General features: G+C 36.8%; 1 protein-coding gene across 1 annotated transcript; it reads right to left on the bottom strand.

Moving 5' to 3' along the window:
* Positions 1–671: 671 nt before the first annotated feature.
* LOC125649183 (uncharacterized) lies at positions 672–15,500 on the bottom strand. The gene is made up of 9 exons (XM_048876466.2): positions 9,619–15,500; positions 8,707–8,827; positions 6,598–6,698; positions 6,379–6,520; positions 6,130–6,224; positions 5,254–5,359; positions 4,307–4,388; positions 2,428–2,629; positions 672–1,039 (listed from the first exon to the last, which is right to left on the bottom strand). Exons 1-9 carry the CDS (start codon positions 9,757–9,759, stop codon positions 932–934), a joined length of 1,098 nt encoding a protein of 365 aa, XP_048732423.2. The 5' UTR covers positions 9,760–15,500; the 3' UTR covers positions 672–931.
* Positions 15,501–15,989: the final 489 nt, after the last annotated feature.

The raw sequence follows: 15,989 nt of genomic DNA on the forward strand, positions 1-15,989 counted from the left end.
ATGACTATCTTGTGGACACTATGACTAGCTTGTAGACACTATGACTATCTTTTGGACACTATGACTAGCTTGTGGATACTATGACTAGCTTGTGGATACTATGACTAGCTTTTCGTCTTGCAGCTTGTTGTTGAGAAGTAACATACTTAATTTTCTGTTGGATCGGTTCAACCCGCACATTCATGAGTCCAATAAATGGCGTACATAGCTTTGTTGAGATGACCTGGTCTGTAATAAATGCGTCATGTATAACGTCACGTGGACGGGATTTGCCCGTAGCACAAGTATTCTCTTGCGCTTTGATGAAATGCTCCTTTTTGGTTCTCATTCGTAGATTTTTGCATCTCGGAAAGTCTGTTGTCTATAAGGTCCGAAAAACTGCTAAGCATTTTGTTTTGTTATTAGCAATACGAACTGTTTGATTAATTTGTCGTTGAACTGCTTGGGTGTCCATTTCCTCTATGTCGGGATGAGCGGCGGCTAGAAGTGAATACCTGAATTACATTTTGAAAATCTGTTTTCTTTTATTTGCAATCTATTGGATAATAATGGATCATTCCCTATCACAATTTAGAGTGCCGTCGATACAACATTTTCCCTCTATTGCTAACGAAACGCAGGAAAACATAACTATTTGGTGGGCAACAAGGATTGTACTACAATCTACCCAGTGAATATATAGGAATTTTTATTCAATTCAACATTTTGTATGTATAACATGTTCGTTGTCAATATTTTACGATCTAATCCTCATCTGGCAATACAAAAAAGAATTGCATGAATGAGTTGAGGAACAATTTCTGTTCCAACCCCCAGAAAGATCCCCATTACATGATTGTTTGGTTTATTTGTGTGTTTATGAGAATCGGATATGAACGCGTAGTACGTAACACCGATCTGGTAATGATAATCATTCATGTTACATTCACATCTATATATAGTCTTTCCAAGCTTCGTCCGTGTGTCTGTTAGAGTGAACAAGTTCCCACTTCCGGATCCATGGGCCGGAAATTCTGGTATCAAACTCATCATCGTTCCTCTAAAATGTATAAGAAGAAGATGTGAAGATAACGAACAGTGATCAATCTCATAACTCCTATAAAGAATACAAACAAAACACTGACACCTGGATACCCCAGAGGTGGGATCAGGTGCCTAGGAGGAGTAAGCGTCCCATGCAGACGGGTCACACCCACGGTGAACCCTATATCTTGATCAGGTAAACAGAGTAATCCATAGTCCAAAAAACACCAAGACGCCCGCAGGCCTTGTCGTCACCTGCGTATTAGCTAAAACTATCACTAATCCCAAAGGCTACGAAATCGATATAAATTTTCTTGTTCTCCATAGCTCAGCTAAATTCCAATATTCAGCAGCAATATAAAACAAGGATGTGATGTTAGAATATAAATGCCCCCCGAAAGTACCCATAATGATAAAAGGCTTTGCATATATTGTATATATTATTTTGGACCATTGACTACTAGTATTTTGGACCCGCCCTGGAGGCAACTGGTACAACCCTTTCTGCTTATTCTAAATATGCATTTAGTTTTTATATAGTATCAACAAACCTATCGAAGAAGTCATTCAAATGATAAAGACATTTTATCACTTTGGCCCAACTCTGGTACCAAAACCCTATCACTGCAGGATCATGAAATTTACAATTTTGGTGAAATGTTATTTAAATGTTTTACATATAAACACCTGTCAAGATCTACCCTGGAGGTCATGACATTTGCTAATTTGGTAGAGACATTCCTCCTCGACGTGAATTTTGTATTTAGTTTTTTCTGATAGACGTGAGATTGGAGAGAAAATTTTTGAAAATTTGTCAGTTGTTTGGAAGTTTTTTCCTCGCCCCTAAAGCCTAAGAGGTGCAGGAGTTCTGTACATATATGTCTCCCTTGTCCCCAAGATCCTTAATGCCAAATTTGAAAAGAATTGGAATAGCTGTTATCAAGAAGTTAAAACTATTAATCTGTTTGCACACGACGGACAACGCACGATGACGGACGCAGACCAATAGCAATAGGTCACCGAGTGACTCAGGTGACCTAACAAATCTGGTCAATTGAAAATTGACAGCTTGAGCACTGTTATTTGGGAAACTATGGTCCTGGTAAAATTGTCTTTGGATAAATGACGGACGTTTATTGCAAATAATTCGCAAAATTAGGCAACAATGACAAATATTAAGCGATGGACAGTTTTGCAAAGTTAAATTCAGACTAAAGCTAGACCTCTATTTACGCTGTTGTATAATGTAGTAGGGTAAGTGAGTCTGACTTTAGTCAATTCGACGCAATTACACATTTATAGACAAATTGTTAGAGATTAATATTAAAGAATCTAGTACAGTGGATGAATCTAATACAGTATCTGAACAAAACGAAGAGGAAGAATCGTTTAGTTTATTCTTACGTCTATAATGTTGCCTTCCTTGTCCCGTTTGATTTTCATCCTTTCCACTGAGTTAAACATGCTCCAGTCAATTTTCATTTCCGGTTCCTTGGAGCAGCGTAGAATGACGTCATCCTTTAGACCATGTGAGCCATTCGGGAGACCTGTTTTCTTGAATCGTAAATCGACACTCCATCGGATTCCATTAGAATAGTTTTCAAGACTAAATTGAATTTCAATGATGATTAACAGACTTAACCTTATAATGAATCCTTGAATGCCATGCTAATTCACAGAGCAACTGTTTATACCTACTAAAAGCATTGTCTTCATTCAGTTGTCATATATCAAATTGATGTTGAATATGCTATTTATTTCAGTATTTACCAATATTACTACTAACTTTTAGGATGCAACACAGCGGTGTTCTGATGGCGGACAAGGAATGATTAAGAGTTATATGTGCCCCCATTTGAACATAAATATTGAAATAGATTTAAAGCGATGAAATTTAGTTAAACCTTGTTTTAAGATGATGCCTTTGTAGAAATATAATAATCCCGATCACTAAAGCCATAGGATAATCACAGGTTTCTGCAAAGGTGTTTCAGAGGAAATTGGCATTTCTTTATGTTACATGCTTTTGCTTTGGAATACATTGAACCCCCCTTGCCTAGGTATCATTGTAATACAAAAGTTTGAACTAATATTGGTGTGCAATCTACATAAGTTTTAGAGATCGGAAAGTGTGTACGACATATGTTTCAAATTTGTCACTTTTGGCCACAATTAAGGGAATTCGGAATTTCCATTCGTTGACTCAGGATTCTTCCTGTGAATTTTACATCATGTGTTATGTGTTTGTTTGCAAAATTTGGAGTTCAGATCTCGATGTTAATCATGAGACAACTAATTTCAAGCTGTAGGTTAATGTTATAATCGAAATCGCGTAATGGAGACTCTGTCTAACGTAGATGCCTTACAACAACATCGGACCTACCCCAATGTTCAATGATACTGTAACGTATTTACCTAATACATGATCAGAAAATTGATGAGTTCGCTTAGGTTTCCTTCCTAAGAAATTAAGTTCATTTATAATACACTTACTGTCATGTATCTATCTTCGTTGCAGACGAACAGGAACAATAACATTGACGTTAATAAATAAACCAGGATAGGCTAACTGACTAAAATCCGGAATAATATTTTCCTTGGTCCTACTTGGATGATCATTTAACAAACCATGAGCTAATAGTAAAAAATATTCAGACTAATCGAAACGAGAAATCACAAATACATGTATAACTTAAGTAGCTACAGACTGAGTGGTATAACAAACAATTCTGTTGTTTCCCGACACAGTCTGCAGCCACCTAACCTAAGCTCTCTACCGTCCTATCACCTGGGAAAGTCACCGAGACACTATCCCTGAAACAAGTCACCAAGACAGAATTCTAAAGTCACAAAGGACCAAGTGTAGGAGCTGAGTGGCCTAGCTAACAATTCTGTTGCTTTCCGACACAACCCCAAGCTTGTCCTGAATACCAACTCAATACTACCAGACAAAAGACCTCAATCGAGTTCGAGTACCAACAAACTAACTGAAGATGACAGGACGGCTCTATTTATACCCTTTGGTCTTAGGTTGATCAACAATGATTGGCTACTTATACTAAGATTATGATTGGATGGCTAAACAATGCTGATTGGATAAGAATTACACCATCTGATTGGTCTATCATAAAGTATGTTACAATCCACCTTATAATACTTTCATCACAATACTAGGAAAAATCCGCGATTAGCATTTAAAATATTGTTGAAAATCTAATATTGAGAATTAGGTACGTTTCGGTGAATGCTGGATATGTACATACAGTAATGTGGGTTCACAGACCTTCGGTGTGGCAAAAAGTTGCTGAATACAAGTATTCCGCCATATGGCACAGGACAAATCTTCGCGTCTTTCACGTCAACACCTGTATCAAATAAAATTTGTAGATCAATGCGAGTGTATTTTATCGCGCGTTATAAATCTGTCGTTATCAACATTAACTTTCCCAGCCAAGTGAAAGGAAACATAGGTGACGCCTATACATAAAAGATACAATACATTGGAAAAGTAAGGTAATTGTTATTTCTTGACAAAAATGACAAAAGGGATTAATTAAAATTCAACATGTAAATCAATTTCAAAACATGTTTTTACCGCTTTCCGGTGAGATTAATTCTCAAAGAGTGATTGGAGTTTTGGGGGGAAAGCTTGGATAATAACGAGTTTTCTATGGCGTTTTATTGCCGTGTGCGTATGGATTATATCAATTAGCTCAAACATGTTTAATTTCGCAGTCATTAATATTTTTAACTCATTGGAAACAATGTGTGAACGTGGGCCAGTGTACAGGTGACATGTTGAATATTTTAAAGGGGTTCCACAACGATTCATACTTAATCTATCTTTTCAACATTTTCAATTTGTTGAATGTGCTATCGTTATGACCAACGCAGATACCTATATATGTGCGGACCCAGATTTTTTTTCTAGGGAAGGCGGTTCCACCCATAGCAGATTTTTCATTCACCCAATTAGCTGATCTACAGGGCGTATTGTAATTTGCTCCCATATTAAGATATTGAATAGCAAGCTAAAAACATTAAACACTTAACAATACGTTTGTAGATTTAGTTTAGGTTTTGTGCTATTTTTAATTTTTTTTTTTTTTTGTACATCTTTTATTTTCTTTAACTATCTACCGTAAATAAAATCATCTATCTTTGATTCCATTTTCCAAAATGTTTTTGCAATCCATGAATATTTGTTCAATGTATTAAAGTGCTACATACCGAGATTATTTTTCATTTCCTCTTCTGGTAAGTCAACATACCACGTGTCACCTACACAACTGTAATGGCGTCCAACTTTACCTTTCAAATGGCCACGTGGAAGAATCTGAATTTAGACCTCAATATATGTTTAAATGTCACGATGTTCCAGAGTAATTATATATATATATATATATATATATATATATATATATATATATATATATATATATATCATGCCGATTGTTAGGCCGTTCTTGGCACACTTATTTTGAGTACGGATAACTCCGTTTACCTGATCAGGATATAGGGCTCATGGCGGATGTGACAGGTCGACAGGGATGCTTACCCCTCCAAGGCACCTTATCCCACTCTTGGTGTGTCCAGGGGTCCGTGTTTGCCCAACTCTCTATTTTGTATTGCTTATATGAGTTATGAGATTGATAACAGTTCGTTATCTTCACCTTTATATATATATATATATATATATATATATATATATATATATATATATATATATATATATATATTCGAGGTAGCATATAGTGATAAGGGGTAAGCTTCACAACCGAGAGGTCCTTGATTTTATTTTCGGTCTCGGTGCTGAGACATCCCATACAGGTAGTAACAGTTCCTTCGCCAAGTGTTCAGCATTAGAAGTTAAAGTAAAGGGTCTCTCAGACATAACCTGAAAATGCAGGTTTGCGTCACGGTAGTTATTGACATGACTTAAAAAAACCTTCATTGCTATGGCCTTGAACGTCATACAAAGGTCAAAATTTATAGCTCCTCACTTAAAGCTAATGAAGCCTCAAAACTTGAAAAATTCTCGAAGGGGCCAGAAGACAATATAAAAATATAAGATAAGCAAACGCAAACGTCCTGTATGAGTTCTACCTGCATGCAACCATTCTGTTCATTTGAATCAACAAATGGTATCCACACCGTCACCACGAGGGTTTGGTAAGCGTCCACACTCTGATAACCTAAATCTGAAATTCAAACGGAAACCAAGAACGTCTAGGTACCGGTATGTACTGAAGACACTAGTCATTATTGAACTGTACCTTACAAAATGTCCCTTTGAAACTCTAGACGGATTAAACTAACATATCATCTTCATGGTTGTGAACTTCAATCAATTACCTTGATGCCATGGTACAGTTGTAGCTTCTGTTTTCGGTATTTTACAGCGCAGATTCCAAGATGGCGTTCCAGCTATATCCGGTCCAAGGATCTGTTCCATCAAATTCAATAACCGTTCATTTTCCCACACTTTCTTAAAAGCCTAAAAAACAGTTTGAAACATGTAAATTTCATTGTGTATATTTTTTAAGAGATAATACTGGTACATTATGAACATACCTCAGGAAGTTTCCCAGTCTTGTGAAGCAGTATGTTAGCGCCAGGGAATTCTTCGTCTAACTTTGTAAGTCTTTCCAAAAGTCCACAATCTTCATGCAAGCCTATTTAGGAAGATGATATCATGTAGTTAAGAAAATATAACACACCTACATATAAGGAAATTAAAATGGATAAAATCCTATGCTTGTGAACAATTTGAAACTTGCTTTACTTTGCAATATATTTCAATTTCATTGAAAACCCATTGAAAGAAAATTAATTCAAAACTCTGCAAGAGTCATTAAAAAAAACCTCTACAGGATTCGAATTCCTGATCCACAGATCTACCAAACCCTCACAAAAATATGAACCACTGTGAAGGAGAAACTTTAGATGCAGAAGAGACATGTATGCAATAAGTGGTGTCATTGTTTTGTTTGTTTGTTTTATATCCCGCCGAGAATGTTTCACGCATATTGAGACGTCACCAGCTGAGGTGAAGTACCACAAATTTAGAAGCGGGCATAGCACGAGCAGAGGTCGAAATCATGACCTCCAGGTTACGAAGCAAACGCTCTATCGGTGAGCTACCGCGACCGATCCAAAGAATTTGAAATCGCATAACTTTTCCAAAATTAAAGCATCAAAGCGTACGACTTTTCAACACTTTGTACAACCATCTCCCATGACAAATTAAAGACAAAGAGGATTTTTGACATCATATACTGTTGCTTCTTCGATAAAAATTGAACTCAGAAATAATCATACATTGTGATCAAAAATTACTTTCAAAACACCATTTTGGTTCTAAGCACAGTTGCGCTAGAATAGATATTCAAAAAATGCAATATATCCCTATGAACTCGAAATAAAAGACACCAAAGAGTCGTCCACTTCTGCTTCATACTTAGATATTTTTTTGGAAATTAGATATTAATGGCAAACTAACTCAGCTTTATGACAAATGATTTCAGCTTCTCCATCGTCAACTTCCCATATTTATGTAGCAATTTTTCATTATCACCTGCGTATGGTGTTTATATTTCTCAACTGATTCGATACGCAAGAGCTTGTTCTGCGTATGGTCAGTTTTTTAAATTGAGTCAGGCTACTGACAAACTAGTTGATGTTACGGGTATCGATTCAAGTCAGCATTTCGCAAATTCTATGGTCGATATAACGATCTAAGTTAAAAATACAACCTATTATTATGTTAAATGCTGTCTGACTTGTTTCATATCGATTCTTATGCGTTTTCGGCACACAGATTTTTACTATGGATAACTCTATTTATCTGATCAAGATATAGGGCTCACGGCGACGGTCGACAGGGGATGCTTACTTCTCCTAGGCAACTGATCTCACCTCTGGTATATTCAGGGGTTCGTGTTTGCTCAACTCTTGATTTTGTATTGTTTATATGAGTTATGAGATTGATTACAGAGGTGGGATTTGACCCAATGATAGGTTGTATTGGCAAACTAGGTCGTTACAACGGCCATAGAATTTGCGAAATGCTGAGTTGAGATGTTAGTTTGCCGTTAATATCTATTTTCAATAAAATATGTAAGTATGAAGCAGGAGTGGACGAGGCTGGTGTTTTTTTACATGTATTTCGAGTTCACCTGGATATATCAAATCGACATGTGAATGAAAATTATTATTATCATTATATAAATTTAAACACCGTTGATATATCTAGATGTCGAATTGAAGGCCACATCAAGAGATTTTTTCTCTCTCATGTACAAGATTTGAATAACTTTTGCTTGATAAGAACATAAAAACAGGTCGTCCAACAAAGGAGCACAATTCGTGCCCATGGGAATTCCAACAGACTGTTGGAAAAAGTGATTACCAAAGACTTCGAAGATATGTCATTGAGGAACCCCAGCATATTTTGTGAGGTGAAAAGATAGGGGCATGGAATAAAATTTACTGGATCCAACAATGTTTATTTCAGTTAGCTGTGAATATCCTACTCACGTCAATAGTCCATGAATTCGTTTTCTCCCTCTTCCTTCTTAATTGTCTTCTCCCCCTCTCTTTATTAATCAGTATCATCTGTATTTCGCAAGGTATTCATTATTTCCTCCAACATTTCTATTTAAACAAATCTAGTTTACTCACTTTTGATTTTGCCGCCTTTGAAAAGTTTCTGAGCCAACTCGTCCACCAATTCATTAATGACCTCCCTGCATGGATCGAGTTCCGATGAGGGATCAAAAAAATTATCTAGTTGAAAATAGCCCTTCAATGAGAAAACACTGCATACAATCTTGTTTCATCAAATTCGTCGGAAGAACTGTCTTAACTGAATGTAAACATATACACTACTCCCAAGGAAATGATACGTCAAAAACTCGATTTCGAATAATCCTCTCAAAGATACCGGACCAAATAAATATAACTAGAATGTCCTTGAGTGACATTAACTGCCGGTGAAGGTCTGCAAAATGTAGGCCTATGCTCGGCGCTTACGACCTTTGAACATGGCGGGATCTTTATCATGCCACACCTACTGTGACACGGGACCTCGGTTTTTATGGTCCAATCCGAAGGACTGACCCATTTAGTCGCCTCTTACCACAAGCAGGGGTACTGAGGACCTATTCTAATCCGGATTCCCACGGGGCAGGATCCATTGAGAATTCAGCTTTGTAAGATAAACCACAGTAAATACACTAGCATTTAGAAATGAGGCATAAATACTATATCCCTTTTTTCAAGAATTGATACTTGATGTCGTCTTCCATGCCTTAGGTTGTTTGACCTGCATCTATGCAGCTTGCATACATGGTCTATCCGAAGGGCGCTTCTTCGTGCACATTTGTGCAGTAAGATTCGAACCGTCGACCATAGTATCTCCTATAAACCGTTGCTTTTTCCACAGAACTTTATCTTGCAACCTTAGAAGTTCGCCTTAGCAAAAATAAAACTCTTGTGAATTTCCTATTCATATTATTTTACCAAATACTGAAATGAAGAATGATTTTCACTTTACACTGTGATTGTACAGTGAATAACTCTCGTATTTCTCACCTCTTCAAAGTACTGTCTGATAAGATTTTCTGGGACCTGACCCGGCTTTAGTGTCTTCGGTTGTGGTGGCATGGCCCGGATGTCCACTATCTCAGGGTATTCCTCATCCGTGTATCCTGGAGCCATTTTCCTGGGGTCCATTTTAGTTAGCTCTTTACTATCATGACCTGTTTATCGAATACTGTGTGCAAATAAACATTATCTGCATTACTTGAAAGACATAAACTTCGGCGTATTGTAAAATATAGTATCCTTGTAGGATATTAGAGGTTTACGTTTTCTAACCGTTCATACACGATGGTTGTAAGTTCTAAGAACTTATTATTTGCGAGAACGACTGACTTTCACAGTCAACGGCTGACTTGGACATTTAAACCTGAGTATTGTATGGAATCAAGATATCGTTAAATTTATGTAATGTCGAATTGTTATACAGTATATAGAGGGAACCTCTGCCTCGCTCTTGAACTAGCTTTGATTTCTCTTGATCACACAAGTTAAGCAAAGACGAGCGTGTTCAAACCGCTGCACGTTACAAAATGGTGACAGTGTAGTGACTGGTGTTTAGCTGTCCAGAGGCTTGCTAGGTAGAGTACGTTTGGAACTCAGGAACGTTGTGTCCATGTACACACGTGGTTTCGTACTGGGAAGACGGCAGTTGTCGTCGTGAACGATGGATGATTTTGCTGAAGAGGTGCCAAAAATCATAGAAGACGCTTCCCTGAGTGTAGCAGACAGTATGTAGGGATTTTCTACTGCATCGCTAGTGAGCTAACTTTTCTAGTGATTTGGTAGATTCTCTCTCTAAGCAACGGTGTGCGTGTTCAGATCGCTGCATGTTACAATACTATTACAGTAGGCTGTTAAAGAAGTTGTCAAAATCTAAAAACACAAGGCTGTTGATTCATTTCATTTGTGCATGCATAACCTGGGTATAAAATTTTAACTTGCACAGATACCTTGATGCAAATGGAATTATTTCATCTAAAATATTTAACTAACGAGAGGCCCACAGCATAGCAACGAAGAAGATATAATATTATACTATTTAAATGGTTTACACATAACATTACATACTAGTGCCCAGTTTGGCCCCATCCTGGAGTCAGAACATCTACCCCGAATATCAAAAAATTTACAATTTCGGTAGAGGCCTTCCAACTCTTCATGACTAGATCTATGTTTTCAGTTTTTCTTACAGATGTAAGGAAGATTTTTTAACATTGGTCAATGTTTTCTCCATCGTTAAGGCCCCGGGGGTTCATAAGTCCTGAAAGAAGCAGGTACAGTTTCTACAGTCATCTGGCCCAGAAAATTGATGATTTCAATAGGAGTCCCAAAATCTGCCATTCCAATAAAGAATATACATTGTATAAGCAAACCCAAACTACATTTAATTTGATCCAAAATTACTTCGTGCTATAATGACAAGAGCGTGAAGTTGACATAAAATTGCCAAAATCAATGAAAAAATTCATAAATTCAGGGGGTTTTCCTTTCAGAAAACATGCAGCCCATGTGTCGAGCAAATTCATATTCAAATACATTTTTTTATCGTCTATTGATAAACACAATCTTATTAAAACCAGATCCTGAGATCCGCTCACTTAGATCGCTACACTAGCGATTGTAAGCGGATCTCAGGATCTGGTTTTAATCAGATTGTTGATAAACAATATATATTAATTTCACTTTACTCGACAGATGGGCACACCTTTTCCTAGGCAATAATCTGGATGAAATTTAACAGTTATCAAACTCATTTTGAAAAAAGACGGGGGAAAGTATTCATGACGTAATAATGCCATAAAATAAGCAATAACTTTGATTTAAGTTGAGATAGTATACTTGGCATATATATAGCTTACTTAAAACACGGATCAAGCTTAATTCAAGACACATTTAAAACAGAGAAATTTGTTGGGCCTTTTTATATATACAATCATACCTGAAATTTATACTCTATACCCCATTGTCCCAAAAATGTTTCATACCAAATTTGAAAGCAATAAAATAAATGGCAGTTATCAGGAAGAAGTTAAAAATGGTCAAGCGTTCACGCACGGCGCACGACGACGGATGCTGACCAATTGCATTGGGTCAGGTGATCTCAAAATATTCATGGGGATATTAGATCACAGAGACTTTACTGTTTTAGAAAGTGCATGAGTATGGAAATGAACTGAAACAACTCTATGTTTGGACAACTTGGCCATTTCTGTACATTGCATTGGTTCATAGAGATATGTCACGAAAAGCTTTCCATATTATGTGCTCGTGTCCAAGTCAGCCGTTGACTGTAAAAGTCAGCCCATCTCGCAAAAGTAATTAATCCTACAATACAGTAATTCTAGTTATTTCGTATATCTATTTTTAGATTTTTCCTTGAAATTACAAATTTTATGCCATCGAGGAACAAAATTTGACAAAATGCATCAACTGCCATATATATGGCACGCCAAATTCACAAAAATGAGCTAAACATAGTTTCACAGTTGATAAACTAGGTTTCTCGACTGTAAACTATAGTTTACGGACCGTAAACTATAGTTAACGACATTAATCTATATTTCACATCTGTAAACCATAGTTAACAGATAATCTATGTTTCACAAGCGTAAACTAAAATTAACAATGAAAACAATCATTAGCGATTGCAAAACATAGTTTATCTGATAAATACGGTTTCACGATTGTAAACTACGGTTTACAAGTCTGATAAATATAGTATCACAATTTGTGAAACTAGGATTAACAATTGTGAACTATAGTTAACGAATGTAAATTATAGTTTACAAACGTAAATCTGTATTTATCAGCAAAATCTATTGTTAACGTTTATTTAAAGACAGATAAACTTGGATTAGCATTTGTAAACTATAGTTTACAACCGTTAAATATAGTTTTACGGATGAAAACTATAGTTAACGAATCGTTAACTATAGTTTACAGTTCGTAAACTATAGTTTACAGTCGATAAACCTAGTTTATCAACTGTGAAACTATGTTTAGCTCATTCTTGTGAATTTAGCGTGCCATACATATATGCTATGTCAGTGGAGTTGGAGATGACATACTTCTATCACTAGAACCGGCATTCCCTAATCCGTTGCAAATGATTTGTCTAGAAAAATTAATGAGCTTCTCGATAGGAATTGTTGATTCAAAGAGATTCCATGCGTGAAGTCTATATGTAAAACACAAATTAAGAGTATCTTGAATATCCAACGATTGAACTACGCGCAGATGGATATCATTTCTATAAAAAAAAATTTTTGCTCCTAAAGATGGTGTCGTGGTAAAGCAAAATTGATGACTACTATGGAGAAATATTGCAAAAGCTTTGTGTTCCCATCTATGAAAATGTGAAGATAATGAATAGTGATCAATCTCATGACTTCTATAAGGAATACACAATTAAGAGTCGGGCAAACACAGACCCCTGGATATACCAGATGTGGGGAAAGGTGGCTAGGAGGAGTAATCGTCCCTGGTGACTGGTCACACCCGCCGTGAATCCTATGTCTTGATCAGGTAAACGGAGTAAACTTACTCTGTCAATCTCATGACTTCTATTAGGAATACAAAATTAAGAGTTGGGCAAACACAGACCACTGGATATACCACAGATGGGATAAGGTGGCTAGGAGGAGTAAGCGTCCCTGGTTGACTGGTCACACCCGCAGTGAGTCCTATGTCTTGATCAGGTAAACGGAGTAAACTTACTGTGCTAAAGGCCTAACAATCAGTATGAAACGCGACGTGACTGCATTTGACCCAATTATAGGTTGCATTGGGGAAACTAGATCGCAAGTACGACCATAGAATTTGCGAAATGTTGACCTTAAACCCCTGTAACATCAAACTTATTTGTCAGTAACCTGCCCCAATTTAAAAACTGATCATACGCAGAACAAGCTCTTGCGTATCGAATCAGTTGAGAAACGTAAACACCACATGCAGGTGATAATGGAATATTGCTACATAAATATTGGAAACTTGACAATGGAGAAGCTGAATTCATTCTGTTTGTCATAAAATTAGGTTGCTTGTTTGCGTTAGCATTTATGTTCAATAAAATATTTAAATACGAAGCAAATGTGGAAGACGTTGTGGTGTCTTATTTCAAGTTCAAGGGGATATATCAAATCGACATATGAATGAAATGATTATTGTTAATGAATAACGTCGTCGATATGTTCAAATGTCGAGTTGACGGCTACAGCTAGAAATGTTTTCTTCTCATGTAGAAGCTTTAATGTAAGAATATAAAAACAAGTCAGCTAACAAAGGAGCATAATTTGTGTCCATGGGAATTCTAAGATACTGCTGGAAGACCTGATCACCAAAGGCTACAAAGATATTGTCTCACGTTGTGGATTGTGCTTTTTCGCTTCTAGAGTGAAGCAATTAGAATTCACGAGGAAGACATAGAAGACACGGGCTATCGACGTTATAAATATCTATAATAAAAAAAATAGTCTTCCTGTAAACAAACTATTTACAGGGTTTTTCACGCCGTTTAGTTTTCTGTTTTACCAGCTGCATCACTTGCAATTTACGGTGAAATATTCGATATAGTATGGTAATTAGACCCCTACTATTTAGAAGCAAATATGTCAAGGTCTTGCCTCTAGCATGGCCATGGTGTCCTGGAAATAATGTCCATTTGTCGACTATAATCAATCATCAAACATCATCCGGGTTAGAATAGGTCCTCAGTACCCCTTGCTTGTCGTAAGAGGCGACTACATGTAAGTGGGGCGGTCCTTCGGATGAAACCGCAAAAACCGAGGCCCCGTGTCACAGCAGCTGTGGCACGATAAAGATCCCTCCCTGCTCAAAGGCCGTAAGCGCCGAGAATAGGCCTAAATTGTGCAGCCCTTCACCGGCAGTGGTGACGTCTCCATATGAGTGAAATATTCTTGAGAGGGACGTTAAACAATATGCAATCAATCAAACATTGTCTACTGCTTCTTGTGCTAGTCATGCCCGTCTTCCATCTTTCTGTTTGTCCTTCCGTCACACGACAGCTACCACTAATATGTATGTACATTGTATCATTGCAAGAGTGTCCATAAAGATATTGCAAATAGTTGCTTTGAAACTGAGCTAAACATCAAATAAAAAAAAAGTGAGGTTGGCCTGGAGAAATGTCAAGGTACAAAAATATTGCTGCAGTTGAACATGTAAAACTTATATGGTACCAATTTAGATGCACCAGATGCGCATTTCGACAAATAATGTCTCTTCAGTGATACTCACCCGAAATGTTTGAAATCCGAAATAACTATGAAGTTTTAGAGCTATTATAGCCAAAAACAGCGTGCCAAAAAAAGTGGAGTCAAATTCGTCTATATATCTCACCACTATGTATCAGCAAATAATGTTTGATGAAAATATCTTGAATAGTTTCTATGAAACTGAGCTGAACGCAAAGTGTAACGAAAGGACAGAAGGAACACGGACATGACAAACACTTTATGTCCCGTTCATATTCATGGCGGGGCATGATAACAAAGCAATAACTGGTATAATGCAAACATTTAGATTTTTGTTTTGTATGCTGCACCCGTCCCTATTCGGGAATTTTTCACTCATGTAGAAACGTCATCAGTTTTAAGGAGGGATAAAATCACCAGTTTTAAGGAGATATGACGTCATCGGTTTAAACGAGGGATAACGTCATCAGTTTTAGAAAAAGATAACACACCAGTTTTAAGGAGAGATAACACAGGTTTTAAGGAGGGGTAACACACCAGAGAAATCTTAATTAGAGAATATGTACAATAATATTTTGAAACGATTGAAATTCAAAACTTTCAAATACTTTACTCAGTTCAAAATGCAGTTTTCGTTGAAAGTAATCTTAAAAAAAAAAAAAAAATCCTTGCTAGACTTGAACGCATAATTTATGGATCAACAGTTGGCACGTTAACTAAGCTACCAACCTAGGCAATCAGATTTAAAGGGAATATACAAGTATTCCTGATATATATTTTTTATTCATGTTTCAGGACGAAGTCATCTATTATGACGAAGTTTTATTCGTCCTTAAGTGAAGTGCCACAGATTTTAATCTATGCATGGCGCTTACGTCCGTAATAGTGAGGGTTCTTTATCGTGACAACGCATAATGTGACAACTAGCCGACCCATTACCGAATGAAGACTGTAAAGCATATAATGATAGCCTTCTGCACATAAACATCTCTAGCACTGAAACCTTCAGCAGTTCTGTCCAAAAAAAAAGACTTGGTAACTTTTGTAAAACCAATAACTGCACGTATCTCATCAGGTCTTAAGTTTGTCAGAAATGTCAGGGAAACAGACAACCTCCACAGACGTATCAATAACCACCGATCCACCTCA

Source organism: Ostrea edulis, chromosome 5 (genome assembly GCF_947568905.1).
Source record: "Ostrea edulis chromosome 5, xbOstEdul1.1, whole genome shotgun sequence".
Taxonomy (NCBI): Eukaryota; Metazoa; Mollusca; class Bivalvia; order Ostreida; family Ostreidae; genus Ostrea; species Ostrea edulis.

Excerpts from the sequence above, each read along its gene's own strand:
- LOC125649183 (XM_048876466.2), bottom strand. The coding sequence starts at position 9,759 with ATGGACCCCAGGAAAATGGCTCCAGGATACACGGATGAGGAATACCCT. Across the intron at positions 6,699-8,706 it reads CAAAGGCGGCAAAATCAAAA|GCTTGCATGAAGATTGTGGA; the intron begins GTGAGTAAACTA and ends CTTCCTAAATAG. Across the intron at positions 6,521-6,597 it reads AGACTGGGAAACTTCCTGAG|GCTTTTAAGAAAGTGTGGGA; the intron begins GTATGTTCATAA and ends ACTGTTTTTTAG.